Raw genomic sequence first — 13,193 nt, forward strand, 5'->3', positions numbered from 1 at the left:
TCTCCGTCTACCGATAATTCTCTTGAAGGCTCAAAGGATAATTTTTATGGGTTTTTGATAATATATATGGTCTTAATTAATAGCTTTGTGAAGTTCTGTAGATTAAACCTTATTATTATCATGATATAATTGTAATAACAATTTTGCTTTTTTTACAAATATTGCAATATATATTTTGGTGAAATTAAATACAAATTCTATTATTAAATAAATCCATTTGAAATTTTTTAAAGAAAATTGTAACAAATTTCATGATAAAAACCATGCCTACCTTCTTACTAAATTTAAAAATGTGACAAAAAAATGGGCCCACTATATTACATTTAAAATTGTGCAAAAAACCATGACAAAAAATATACCAAAAATCATTTGTGCCAAAAACCGTAATAAACTTAACACTATAAACCGTGACAAAAATTATGACAGAACAAAACCATTCCAAAAACAGTGCCAAACAAACCATGCTAAAAACCATAACAAAACATAACCGTACCAAATAAATCGTGCCAAAAACCATGACAACACTAAACCATGCCAAATACGGTGACAACACAAAACCGTAACATAAAACCATGCCAAAACCATGGCAAAACAAAACTATGCCAAAAACTTTGACAAAACAACTGTGCCAAAAAACGTGACCAACAAAAACCACGCCAAAAACAGTGACAAAAAATCGTGCCTAAAACCATGACAAAACAAAACCGTGCCAAAAACGATACAAAAAAAATTGTACCTCAAACCATAACAAAATTGGCACGGTTTAGTTAAAGCGTGACAAAATTTGACATGGCTTAACTATTCCATGACGAATTATATTTGTCATGCATACTATAAGCACAGTTATGTTTCTGTGGCAAAAAATGTGCCAAAATCCATTTATCATGGTTTCTTGGCCAAAATCTTTGCTAAATCTACCGTATCAAACTCCTATTTTTCTTATGGTGACAATTCCCTAGTAAAATGACCCACCGTTTACAAAGTCCTCTGTATGAACTAAATATTTTGCAAACCTCATCACTCCCAAAACATCCCGAAATATTTCCCTAAGAATTGTTGTTAAGTTGCATCATAAATATAATTTTAAATCATTAAAGAAAACTAAAAGAACAAGTGATGTTTAAAAAGAAAGAAAGAAAGTAGCTCCACTGCAAGCAAAATAAGCTGCCAGACTTCCAGGACTAATTAAGTGAGAAAACACAAATAATTCCATGTCAATCAAAGTGGTTGCATGTAAAACACATTCAACATGATCAAACAGAATGAAGTATATAGCAAATCAACAACTGATGGTAAAACCACTTTGCAATCATCCAAACCAATGTTAGCATGATTGTCTTCCACAAGTAGAATTAACAGTTCCTCGCAAAATGAGTCTGCGACGGCAACATTAAAGCAGAAAGTGCAGGCATAGGTCTCTAAAAAAAATCGCAGCAATTCGCCTCAAACCTTCATAGTTTCTGTTCTAACAATGGTGTCGACAAGGGGTAAAACTTGGACCTGCATATGGTTTGGTTCAACAGATATTAAGAGGGTGAGGGAAAATAGGGCGGAATACCTGCTCAGGAACATGGCATAACGGCTAATTAGGTATAGGGGATAAGGAGCTGCTGCTGCGACTGTTGCTGGTGCTTCTGCCCCTGGCTCGTCTGCATAGACAAAAAGAGTTGCAAGGATTCAGTACAGCCACAAGTGATGACATGAAAATGATCAGTTTTGTTTCCTTGAAAGAAAATGCTTCTTGACAGGATTCACCCTTGGTGAAAAGCACACCCAATATGAAGATAGTAGGAACAAAGTTAAGATTGAAGCTGGTAAGCCCGGTCATACTAATTTCACATATATCATAGTTCTACAAGTGTGAATAAAAATATGACCAGCTTCGTCCCTTTAATGAAAATGCTTCTTAGCCGGGATTACCATATAGGTGAAGCATACTAACTGATGCCTATCGTGCACTGGTAACAATAGCAAATTCCAAAATGTCATAGTTGAGGATGCAGACAATATAGAAACCAAAGAAAACTTCTAAGTGAAGATGTCACCTTTTAGGGCTGCGACTTTCTGGAGCTTTGCGTCCCTGTAATACAAAACAAAGTTCAATTTTCAGCATATACCCTTTATTCAGGATACATACAAGAGTAAGCAAGAGTATGCAGACCCTGCGAGGACTGGGGGATCCTGACAAAGATGAGCTTGATCTGACACGCCTTTGAGCTGGTGGGCCTCGGCCCCTGTTTTAGTTGAATCAGCACAGTTAAATAAACTTAATTAAGAAAATCTATAATTAAAGGCAAAATAGAAAATACTACTATCCTAGGATGCCTGGAGAAAAGTTACAAAATGCCAACAGCAGAAGAACAATTCATACATATTTAGTGATGACTAAAAGTTAAAATCTACAAGAATGAGATATTAATCGTTCACCCAGTTGCCAGCAAGTGAAAAGTTCTTAGTATCTATATTGCAGAAATTGGGAAACACCTATTGAAGATATAAATAGTAAATCCTCACAGGAAAACTTAAAATAACTAGAAGAATGGCAAAGAAGAAAAAAAAAACTAGTCTGATAAATAAGATCAGAACTTCCCAAAAAGTTCAGCAGCCAATTTATATTTTATTTGTGATAGACTCCAGTATATGCATCAACCCCACTTCCCAAAGGTATATGTGAAAATTCACAGGATACCTTAATAGTCATTGCTACATACCAAAAAGTATAAAAGTCATCCCACATAAACACCGCTCTCCTGCTTTCTGTGTTAAAATCCTAACATCAAAATTTGAAGCCGATGTGAAAAGATAAAGATAAATAAATAATTAAAGAATCCTTAGATAAGCAGATAATATCTCATCTAAAATTTGTTCAACAAATTGTTTCCTTGTAATCTTCCTAGCCCTAAACCTAACTTAGAAAGAACGAAAATGTGTTGATAAACTAGGCAGAGAATTTATTATTTTAATAGGTATGGCTAAGGGTGATACAAGAGCAGATATATGCTGAATCCTCATACAATGGCATCCAATTTCAGGCTATTTTCATCTCTTCCTTTCTTCCTCCTCAACACTCATTCCTATCCATTAATTACCAATTTGACACAATGTCCAACCACCTCCCCACATTACCACTACTGAAGAATAATCTGAGGTCTCACAAATTAAACTCACTGAGCCAACTAGGGGAGGTAAATTGACATGGTCACACCTGATTTTACTCTAAGCAGGCCCCTGAAACGTCTTTTGAAACACTATTACGAAGTATAGGTTGACAAAAACTCCAAATGGAATCAAAGCAATTTACTTTCATTTCAAGTCATAAGATTTCTTATAGAAGTTTATAACAGAAATGGTTTTTTTATTCAGCAATCTGGAAGCAATATTACCCCATAAAAATTGGAAGAATTAAGGTCAATAGTAAATAGGTTTTGACACTGACTCTAACAATGTTAAGGTAAGCATATTATTCTATGCATTTCCACATAGAGCATTTAAAAAGTATCACAGCAATAGAGTTAAAACGACATCATCTGAAGCTATTTAAATTTCTCAGGTCCAGTAATCTTGAATCATTATAGCCAGTAAAATGCCTCATAAAAACTATGATTGGCAGAATATTATAGGAGTTTTGGCACCCAGACTTCATGGTTCAAGTGTTGAAATCAGTGTGACTTTCTAAAACACTATGTTCAAAGCAACCTTCATGGATTGAATTAGTATGTACAATTCCAACATCTTCAAAGAAGATAGTTTCCTTGTAAAACAATAGACTTAGTTCAACATTAGGTGGTGTATCAACAAGCATAAAACCCAACAATCTTATATAGATATATATATATATATATAAAAAGCTGCAATTATAAAGGGGAAAATATGAAAAACAGTCCAGGTAAAACAATAGCGCAGGGCAAAATCAAGATGAATAATTGGAAATTAATCATAATTGTACATATGGTGCTGAAGTCACCTGCGAGGAGAAAGTGATCTAGAACGCGATCGAAAAGGCCTCCGGACTGGTGAACGGCTACGACGCCTAGATGGAGGCGACCTTCTTGGTGGGCTCCTTGCACGTCTTGGAGGTGATCTAGGAAAATATTCAATATGATAAAACAAATTGGTGTGACCACAGATTGGAAGCAGATTCATCTGAAACCATCAAAATCAGGTACATATACAGAAAATGAAACAAAAAACATATGGCATAAAACTCAAGATTGTCTGCTGTCTCAAATATTACTGCTCCAAGACTTAATATCTAGTTCATCCTTAGTTTTCAGAGGCAACTAAAACCAAATAAAAAGAGGCAATTTGCCTCTTGGGCCATTAAGTTGATGCTTCAGGTCACAACAAGAACCAGAGACATGGGATGATGAAACAAAAGGTTGTCTAGGAACCAGTGCTCAAGCTATCAGCCAAGCGTGACAGTCTAATTATGCAAAAATATAGCGTGAATAAAAAAAATGAGGTAGAACTGCTTCAAAAATATAGCATGAATAAAAAAAATGAGTTAGACTGTCACTCAGTTCAGGTATGTTAGGATCATAATCATTAGTTCAATTGTATCTGTAATATCACTAGTGAGGAAATTTATATTGTTATACAATACATCAGAAGCTTCGAACAATAAATTTATGTAAAGAAATTAGTTATCTGGATTTAGAAGACCAATTGTTTGGAGAAATTCATCAGTACAGAAACCACTGATCACAATGAAAACACCTGCACAAGAGGTACTGTAAACAGAATAAAGGCTATATATACTTCAATGTTCCAAAAAGAAAAATGCTACTTCTTTATCTTATGTTAGGTTGTCTGACACTTTGTTTATTTATAACACCCTGGGCAGCAGTAGGCCTGTCATTTTCATGCTCTTCAAGAATTTAGCTTCACTTACTCTAATTTTCATGATGTGAAATGTGCATGGATAAATGACAGCATGCCAATGATATCATTATCTAATAATTTTTGCTGCTAAAATGTGAGGCAGCAAAGGATATTCATTTATATCAACAGCCTTGTAAAACCTAGGCTTGTGACATGTGCATGGAGCAATGATGGAATGCCCATGATATTGCTATCTTATGATCTTTGCTACTAAAATGCGAGGCGGCAAAGAATAAACTGGTGAATCTTACCGCCTCCTCAGTGGAAAGGGTGAGCGCTTACGCACAGGACTTCCACGTCCTCTGCGTGGAGAAACTCTGAAAAATAGTAGTTGACCACAGTTATTGGCTTAATGTATTCATTGAATTAAAAATCTATCTGAATAGTTATACAACTGAGTAACTGACCGAGCAGGCGATCTTGCCCTCCTTGAAATTGGAGATGGAGAACGTCTTCTGGCAGGAGGTGTCATCCTCCTCCGTGGTGGTGTATCATCACGACGTTGAGGAGAATCTGCTGGACGGCGACGAATGGGAGAATCACGACGACGAACAGGTGAATCAGGTCGACGCCTAGGAGAATCAGGCCTTCGATGGATTGGTGATCTCTTTCGTGAAGGTGATAGTTTACGCCGCGGAGAAGCTAAGAATACAAAGGTGATGACACTACAGTCAAACAATCCTTAACGCTTTATGTTTGGCATTTTTCAGAACAAAAGCATGAGTGGAATAGAGAAAAGTAGAAGTGGTTTCCTTGAACAAGAAATGATGAATACACTTACGCTCCCTTTGCCTCTGTCGAGCATCCTTTTCATTACTGGCACCGGTCCTATCACTGGGAGGGCCTTCACGTTTTGGAACAGGTACAGCCTTTGGTGGAGGAGAAACTTTCAGGCGTTGTGGTTTCGTGAAGTTAACTCGAACAACATTCCCATCAATTTGCCCCTGAGGTAAGATGCATCACAGTGATATACCACACAGACTGAAGACATCCGATACAGTTTAGGGACAAAAAAGACTTACACCATCCATGTGAAGACGAGCCTTGTCAGCATCAGAATGTTTCCGAAACTCAACATATCCATAACCACGAGGGAGATTAACCTGGAACATTCACTTACATAATCAGAGTCAATCAAATATAATCTCCATAATCTACAAATCCAGAATGTGAACTTACAGTCCTGTCCATTACGAGCTCCACATTAACAACTTCACCAAAATTGCCTGAGATAAACATACTATTCAATCATCAGAGTAATAAAGAATTTAGCTGAAGAAAGTCGATATTAAGATTTAAGAAATGGAAAGTAGGGAAGCAAAAACAAAACTGTCCATGAAGTTTTAACTTTCCGAATGAAGAAAGCCACTCACTAAAAATTTCCTTCAGATGGCCTTCATTAATGTTCCTTGACAGATGATCAATGTGAAGAACTAGTGACTCAACCACGGGAGACATTTTCCTAAAATAAATTATTTTAACAGCATGAGATAATGAATAAGAGGAAGAAAACATGCTTACAAATTCATGAGACCATTTCCAATAAAATATCAGTGAAAATGTGAATTCGAGCATATTGTTGTTATTTAAAATGTGCTAGAATTGACAAAGGACTACACATCAAAAGCAAGGCCCTTAAGAATAAAATGCCATCAATCCAGAAACCCAGTATAAAAGTCATGTAAATAAAACTAAACTAGGCCGGCCTTTTCTGGATTAGGGGTCAAAGCAGATTACTTTCTTAGGCATCATATAATTGAACAACATTTTAGACCATGTTACCAAGATATGCCAAAATTTACAGATCTTGGCATTTTCTCCATTTCGTACTTGTATACATGGAGGGAAACCCTAAAATTTATGTATCCCCCTTTTCTTGTTGGATAAGTGGACACTTTGAATCAAGTGTACCCACATAATCTTCCTTAATCCTTTTCCACTAACTATCTTAATTTTTAGTTTAATACCAAGTCTCAAAATTCTAATTCTGAATGTTATCTTTTTCTTTTATATTTTTAAACTCCATAAACCTTTTTAATCTTTTTGATATGATGTAAATCCCTTCAGTAATTCTATTCTGGAAAACACAATGTTTTCCATTTCCATAAAAACAATGTAATTCACATTCAGTGTCCACCAGTTCTCACTAAACGCATCGCATGACCCCAAAACATGTATAGTGAACTAAACCCAGACATTAATCTTTTATTCTTGATTTAAATCTGAGTCCCATTGGAATCAATCAAGTCCTTCATGACCTAGAAAACATTTCACTTCAAAGAAATCGTCTAATTGCCAGACTGCAAATGAACCTAGGTTTCCAAATTAAACAGGTCATCCTTAGGTTTCAACCTAGGATTAGGTCTAAATTGTTCATTAATCATAATATCTTTTGCTTGAATACTATCATTTTGGTTTGGGCTATTGCTTTTTGGTACTTTATATGCAGATGGTTGGAATTCATCATCAATTATATATAAATATTTGAAGCATTCTAGAAGAAAAGTGATGAAAAGAAATTGTGGAGATAAGAGTATAAAACAAGAAGACATCAAGGAACACAACCTGCTAGTGTCAACCACCAGGTGCATGGAGCACAATGCAGGATCTTAATTCAAAGAGGACCATGACCCACCCATGGTGCACACCACACCATGGCGCATGGGCGCAGAGAAAACCCTAGCTTATTTCACCCTATACAAGACCATGGAGGGTTTTCAAAGGGGGGTCTATCAAACCGAGTCATTCTTTATTTCTTTTTATTTTATTTATTGATGCTTAGTTTGAACATTATGAGTTGTTACTCGAACATGAGTGAGTAGATCTATCTTTCTAGAGCTAGGGAATTAGCCCCTTGATGAACAAAGAATCTTTATATTGACTTTTCTTTCTATTTTAATGCTTAAATTCCGTTTGATTCAATCCTTTGATACTTAATGTTTGTGAATATGATGGATTTTATATTTGCATGATCTTAGACAGCAAAGGAAGGACCGAAAGATGGACTGCAGTGTTAGAAACCCTAAAATTAAGCCTGAAAATATAGGTTTGGATTTCATGAGAATTAATGGTCATCATGGAACTTAAAGGGTCTAATTAGATAAGTGGGAGTTGACCTAAGTTAGATGCCTCGCTATATTCTGAAAGGAAATAGTGAGTATTTTAGGATAAGCCACCTTCAAACAATTAAATTTAATAGTCAATTTGAATTCTGAATCTCCCACCTTACCACTAGCTATATTTTAATAGTTTTAACTTCAATTACAATTAGTTTTATTTATTTTCTTTATTCTTATTTGGATTTGTCTAAATGACCTTTAGTTGCAAGAAATTAGTAATCAACATCATAGTCCTCGTGGGAATGATATTTTAATTACTACTTGACAACGCGCGCACTTGCGGTACGCATCACTGCTTGGCAAATGAAATGGCATATTCCTTGAGAATTATGTCTCTCCATCTTTAGTTCAGGTAAATACACCCGAACACAATTGCTACTCTATACAACAATGAACAATGTGGCAAAACCATACTCTAGATTTGTTTCATGCTCCTAAAAAATGCATGAAATGTTGAAGAAATGGAAGTGCCAGGATATATTGCTTTTATGCTGGTTTTTTCTTTTTTAAAATAAATGGAGTATATTTATTAGTACATCAAGAAGTCAGTCAGTTTAAGAAACATAACATAGGGCATGATCACCACGAGACACCTTCATTCCTGACAAATTTTGTTGCTTGGATAATCATAATCCTGCTACTACTATCATCATTCTTTTTAAATTGAAGCAGTGATTCATATGATTAAATCAGCATGAATTTTCAACAAGGTCAGGAGAATGACAACCCTCTGCCCACTGGCATTGTTAAAATCATATTCCAATACAGGATCTTATGAGTTCTCTTTACACATGCGACAACCCATCCTTTAGCAACAAAGGAAACTCTATTATATATACCTCAAATTTTTCATGATATAAAGCAAAATAATAAAGTTCAAGGTCATGTGAAAAATAAGTGAAGACTGATGGATTGGAGAAGGCATATAAAGAGTTATTAAATTGCTATTCTGTTAGCTTTATAATAATTGGTCAAAAAGAGTCAACAAAAAGCTACTCTGTTAGCTTTATAAGCAAACACGGATATCTACAAACTACTGTTCGCCTGAATTGCAACACTTGCTAAATTAAGGATTAGAAATGAACAATACATAAATATGCCAATTGAGTTCACATATAGAAAAAAAAATACTGGCCATCTGATCATCATCCAATTATGATTGACAAAATTAAAGTGGTAGAATCTATATTCATGTTAGTGCCCCTAGAGAGAGAGAGAGATTCACACTAAACATGGCTTAGAACAATACACAAGGAATAATAAGTATATCATGATGGGAAAGTTTAATCAAGGGTTTGAGATGCGACAGGAACACAGACTAGAAAACATATAAATATCTAGCATGGTTATCGGTCTACTTAGTTGGACCTCGCAAGACTAACAAATCAGTTTTCTATGGTCAGATTGATGCAACAAAGCAGGCCCCTCAATTGTGAATACAAAACAATATTGTTCATTGGAACTTTGAACATAGGCATTGAAAAAGTTAAGAGTTTTATGGAAGTACAAACAGACTTCAATCTTATGTCAAAGGAGAAAGCAGATAATTACAACTTCCCTCATTGAATTCCACAAAAAAAAGGGCCCTACTAAGATGTGCCATGTGCTTTAAACTTATTCAAAGAATACTTGGAACCTCTACACAAATACTGAGAAAGCTACCTAAAATTTAATAAATTCACAATTTTTTAAATGTAAAATTTTTTAAGTATATTTTTAATTTAGGTATGTTTTGTTCCAAAACAATGATATCCATGGAGGCCAGTATGTCCTATTCAGATATTCACGACCAAGAGGTACTGGATTCTCTTTCGGATAGATTATGAGAAAAGAAGGGGGTTTGGGATGCCAATCACAAGACCTGATAGTACCCATTTGTTCGAACGTCTTGTGATTGTCCAGAAGGGGAGAAACTACCCAAATGGATTTTTTTTTTTTTTTTTGAAAAAAATAATCAAAAACAAAAACATGAATTGAACATCAAAAGTTCCATCTCAAAGAACTCCATACCAAATGGTTTGTATTATATAGGAAATATTTGAGAAAATCAAACCTTGGCGATGAAAGTCTTTTGGATGGTGGTGATGGAGATCGCATTCTCCTTCCCGCTGAAGATGGACTGGAACAAAAATGAGACCAAGATCAAAGATAGATCTTTTTCCTCTATAGTAAATCCCAGAAAACAAAGGAAAGGACAATAAAATTCCTGGATGAACATGGTCGGATGTACATAAGCCTTTACAACCAATATGACAGCATTTGTTAAAAGATAGAAACATTCTCACACCAAACAATGATGAAGCTTCATATTAGAGTTGAAATATAATCAGTTGGGCAAATATTGGATAAGTCATCAGTCAATAAAAAGACAATAGAGTGCTTTACCAATGTGTTTTAAATGAAATATTAAGTGCTACATAAATATGACAATTCCGATAAATGCCAGCCAATGCATATGACCATGCAGGGTACATCTCAAGAATATCTTCTAGGCCAGCATACAAAATGTTCTTTTGATCTATCGTAGAACTCGGCTTATTCTTGCAAATATTCAAGCAATGAATAACGAAGCCCTTTCAACGTGCTATTAAGACGGGTCACATTCAATTAAATTATATCTTGAATTTTTTTTTTCAGGAAAGTGTAGTATTCGCCGTACCTTTCTTAATCAGAATTATTAGGGTACACTGAATTCTATAATTATTTTTAACACATTCTGGCCGAATTGCAGTCAGTTATGTGATAGGGCTTAAAAGATTACTTATTTTGAACTTAATTCCAGCCCAACAAAACAAATGCACCCAAAATCCAATGACTAAGTTCCAATCATTTAAACAAACTAAAGAAATTAAGATATTAACATCACTGAGGTCTCAACTGAATTTTAATCCCAAATTTTCAAGTCCGACAACACAAATGCACCCCAAACCCAGTGACTGAATTCCAACCATTTAAACCAGCTTCCTAGGTCGTTAAATGGACGTCATAACCAAGATCAAGTCAATTATACAAAATTAGAAATCAATTAAACTGAAATGAACTCAAGAAATTTAGTCACCAACATCACCGAGGTCTCAACTGAGTATTGATGCTAAATTTTCAAGGATGAAACTATAGTTGGTACATGAAAAGAAGGCTAAATAAAAATTCATTTATCTGTTTCAAAACAGTGGATATAAATCCTTTTTATTTTGTAAATATAATTGATTGAATAGTGTGAAAGTATCTAAAAAATAGCTTCATCGAATATAATTAAAGGCTTTTTCTTTGTTACCTAGGTAGTCAGATTTCTTTATCCTTCACACTTAACATTAAATTCTCTAATAAACCCAAATTATAAATATCCAACATGTGATAATTATGTCAACATCAACCAACCTACTTTTCTCCCTTTTCCAATCTATACTGTAACATAAGAGTTTAATAGATCAAAAGCTTCAGCCTTGGAAATTAGCCCTCTCCAAATTATATTAGAGAAAAGACGTGTAAGCAACCCCTTTGTCTGTGGTCATGCATGCGCTTAAAGCAAGAAAAATGCAAGGATTGAAATTGCAAAACCAAACAGTAACCCAGCAGCAAAAGATTACCACAACAATATGTGATTTAATCAAGGAATGAAATAAAAAAAGGAGTGTCATTTTCAGCCAAACACAAAAATTAAAAGTTTTAAGGCTTTAGGCAACCTTCATGCATGGCAGATCAACAAAAACTGAAGAATTAAAAAACACATAATCAAAACACATTCCAACAATGAAGACTAACTACAAATTTTTCATTTAATCATGAAAAATAATAGAAAAGAGTGTTTAATTAAAAACCAAACATAAACCAAAACTTTTCACAAAGCATTCAGCGAAGTCACAGTAAAAAATTTAATCGTGGGATAGATTGCTACCAAAAAACACATAATCCCTCAATAATCATGACATTTCAGTAGCATCATTTACCTAGACTAATTTTGGCAATGAAAATATGCGGACAATGTGATGCCTTTGGTGATGAAATTTCTATCAAGAATTATAAAAACAAGCAACAAGAATACCAAAAATGAAGCAGGAAATCCCAAACATCAAACTCAGGATCATTTGTCTTGCAAACAACCACAGCAAATCCCTAACTCATATCGCAAATAAAAACCAACCTTTTCCCAAGAGGCGGCGGCGGCGGCGGCGGCGGCAGCGGCGACTTCCTGGAATTCGGTGAGGACTTACGGGGAGCTGGAGATGACCTTCCTGGAGGCGGCGACGAATCCCTGGGAGGCGGAGAGGACTTCCTAGCAGACGGGGGAGAGGATCTCCTCTTTGGACGCGGAGAACGGCTCCCGGAGCTCACGCTGCGGGATTGCGAAGATGAAGAAGAGAAAGACCTGGATCTGGATCGAGACCGAGACCGCGAAAGAGAGCGGGAGCGGGAACCCGAGTCCGACGAAGAACGCGACAGCGAACTAGACCGGGATCCAGAATCCGAGCGGTTCCCCCGCCGAGCTCGGCCGGGCTTCGCCATGGCTTCGATGGAGGAGAAGGAGAGAGCTTGAGAGTTGAAACCCTAGGCCCAATTCGAAAAACCCTAAACCGAGTTCTGGGGTTTTGAACGATTGATTAGAGAGAAGAAGAGATGGGGAAAACTTTGCAATAGTCCTTAGCTTAGATACCATTGGATGTGAGCCACGTGGCGTTGAGATTTGAGATGAATGAATCAAAGCCGTTGGATGAATATTATGATTTTATGCTTTATTTGTTGGATAACATCACAACCGTTGAATGGACGTAATGTCAGGGCAGTGTGATAGATGTATAACCTTCTTGGATGAATGCCATGTGGCAATTGAATTTTTATTTTTATTTTTATTTTTTTAAATATTTTAAAATTTTTGTTATTTTGTGATTTACAATTAGTTTTTTTTAGTATTTGTTAACATTTTAAAAAATAATATAATTATTATAAAGAAAACATTATGACCACTTGTTGCATAAGATATTGCTTTATGGGTTTTATTCTAATATAACTCTCCAATTTTTTTTATTGTCAAAATAATCCATGTGAATTTTATTCATTAACATGAGTTTCAAAACATGTTAATAATAATAATTTTTTAAAATGGCTTAAAAACCCAAGAAAAAGTATAAATAATAATAAGAATAATAATGATAACATAATATTTCCTAAATAAATGTAGTTTAAAAAATAACTTTT

At 35.2% G+C, this 13,193-nt stretch overlaps 1 protein-coding gene across 2 annotated transcripts; it reads right to left on the bottom strand.

Moving 5' to 3' along the window:
* Nucleotides 1–1,160: 1,160 nt before the first annotated feature.
* LOC120270543 (serine/arginine-rich splicing factor SR45) lies at nt 1,161–12,593 on the bottom strand. 2 transcript variants are annotated; one of them, XM_039277576.1, is made up of 13 exons: nt 12,142–12,593; nt 10,054–10,119; nt 6,255–6,343; nt 6,061–6,107; nt 5,904–5,984; nt 5,663–5,825; nt 5,289–5,523; nt 5,133–5,198; nt 3,965–4,081; nt 2,162–2,234; nt 2,046–2,080; nt 1,559–1,649; nt 1,161–1,500 (listed from the first exon to the last, which is right to left on the bottom strand). In XM_039277576.1, exons 1-12 carry the CDS (start codon nt 12,501–12,503, stop codon nt 1,583–1,585), a joined length of 1,401 nt encoding a protein of 466 aa, XP_039133510.1. In that variant the 5' UTR covers nt 12,504–12,593; the 3' UTR covers nt 1,161–1,500; nt 1,559–1,582. The 2 variants fall into 2 exon arrangements, with proteins under 2 accessions (XP_039133510.1, XP_039133509.1); XM_039277575.1 differs by having other exon boundaries at nt 1,161–1,649.
* Between the last annotated feature and the right edge of the window lie 600 nt (nt 12,594–13,193).

The sequence above is a fragment of the Dioscorea cayenensis genome, chromosome 10 (genome assembly GCF_009730915.1).
Source record: "Dioscorea cayenensis subsp. rotundata cultivar TDr96_F1 chromosome 10, TDr96_F1_v2_PseudoChromosome.rev07_lg8_w22 25.fasta, whole genome shotgun sequence".
Taxonomy (NCBI): Eukaryota; Viridiplantae; Streptophyta; class Magnoliopsida; order Dioscoreales; family Dioscoreaceae; genus Dioscorea; species Dioscorea cayenensis.

Bases quoted from the DNA above. Each gene is read 5' to 3' on its own strand.
- LOC120270543 (XM_039277576.1), bottom strand. From the start codon at position 12,503: ATGGCGAAGCCCGGCCGAGCTCGGCGGGGGAACCGCTCGGATTCTGGA. The intron at 6,108-6,254 runs GTGAGTGGCTTT...TGTTTATCTCAG, and splicing joins CCATCTGAAGGAAATTTTTA to GCAATTTTGGTGAAGTTGTT. The intron at 4,082-5,132 runs GTAAGATTCACC...ATATTTTCCTAG, and splicing joins CCCTTTCCACTGAGGAGGCG to ATCACCTCCAAGACGTGCAA.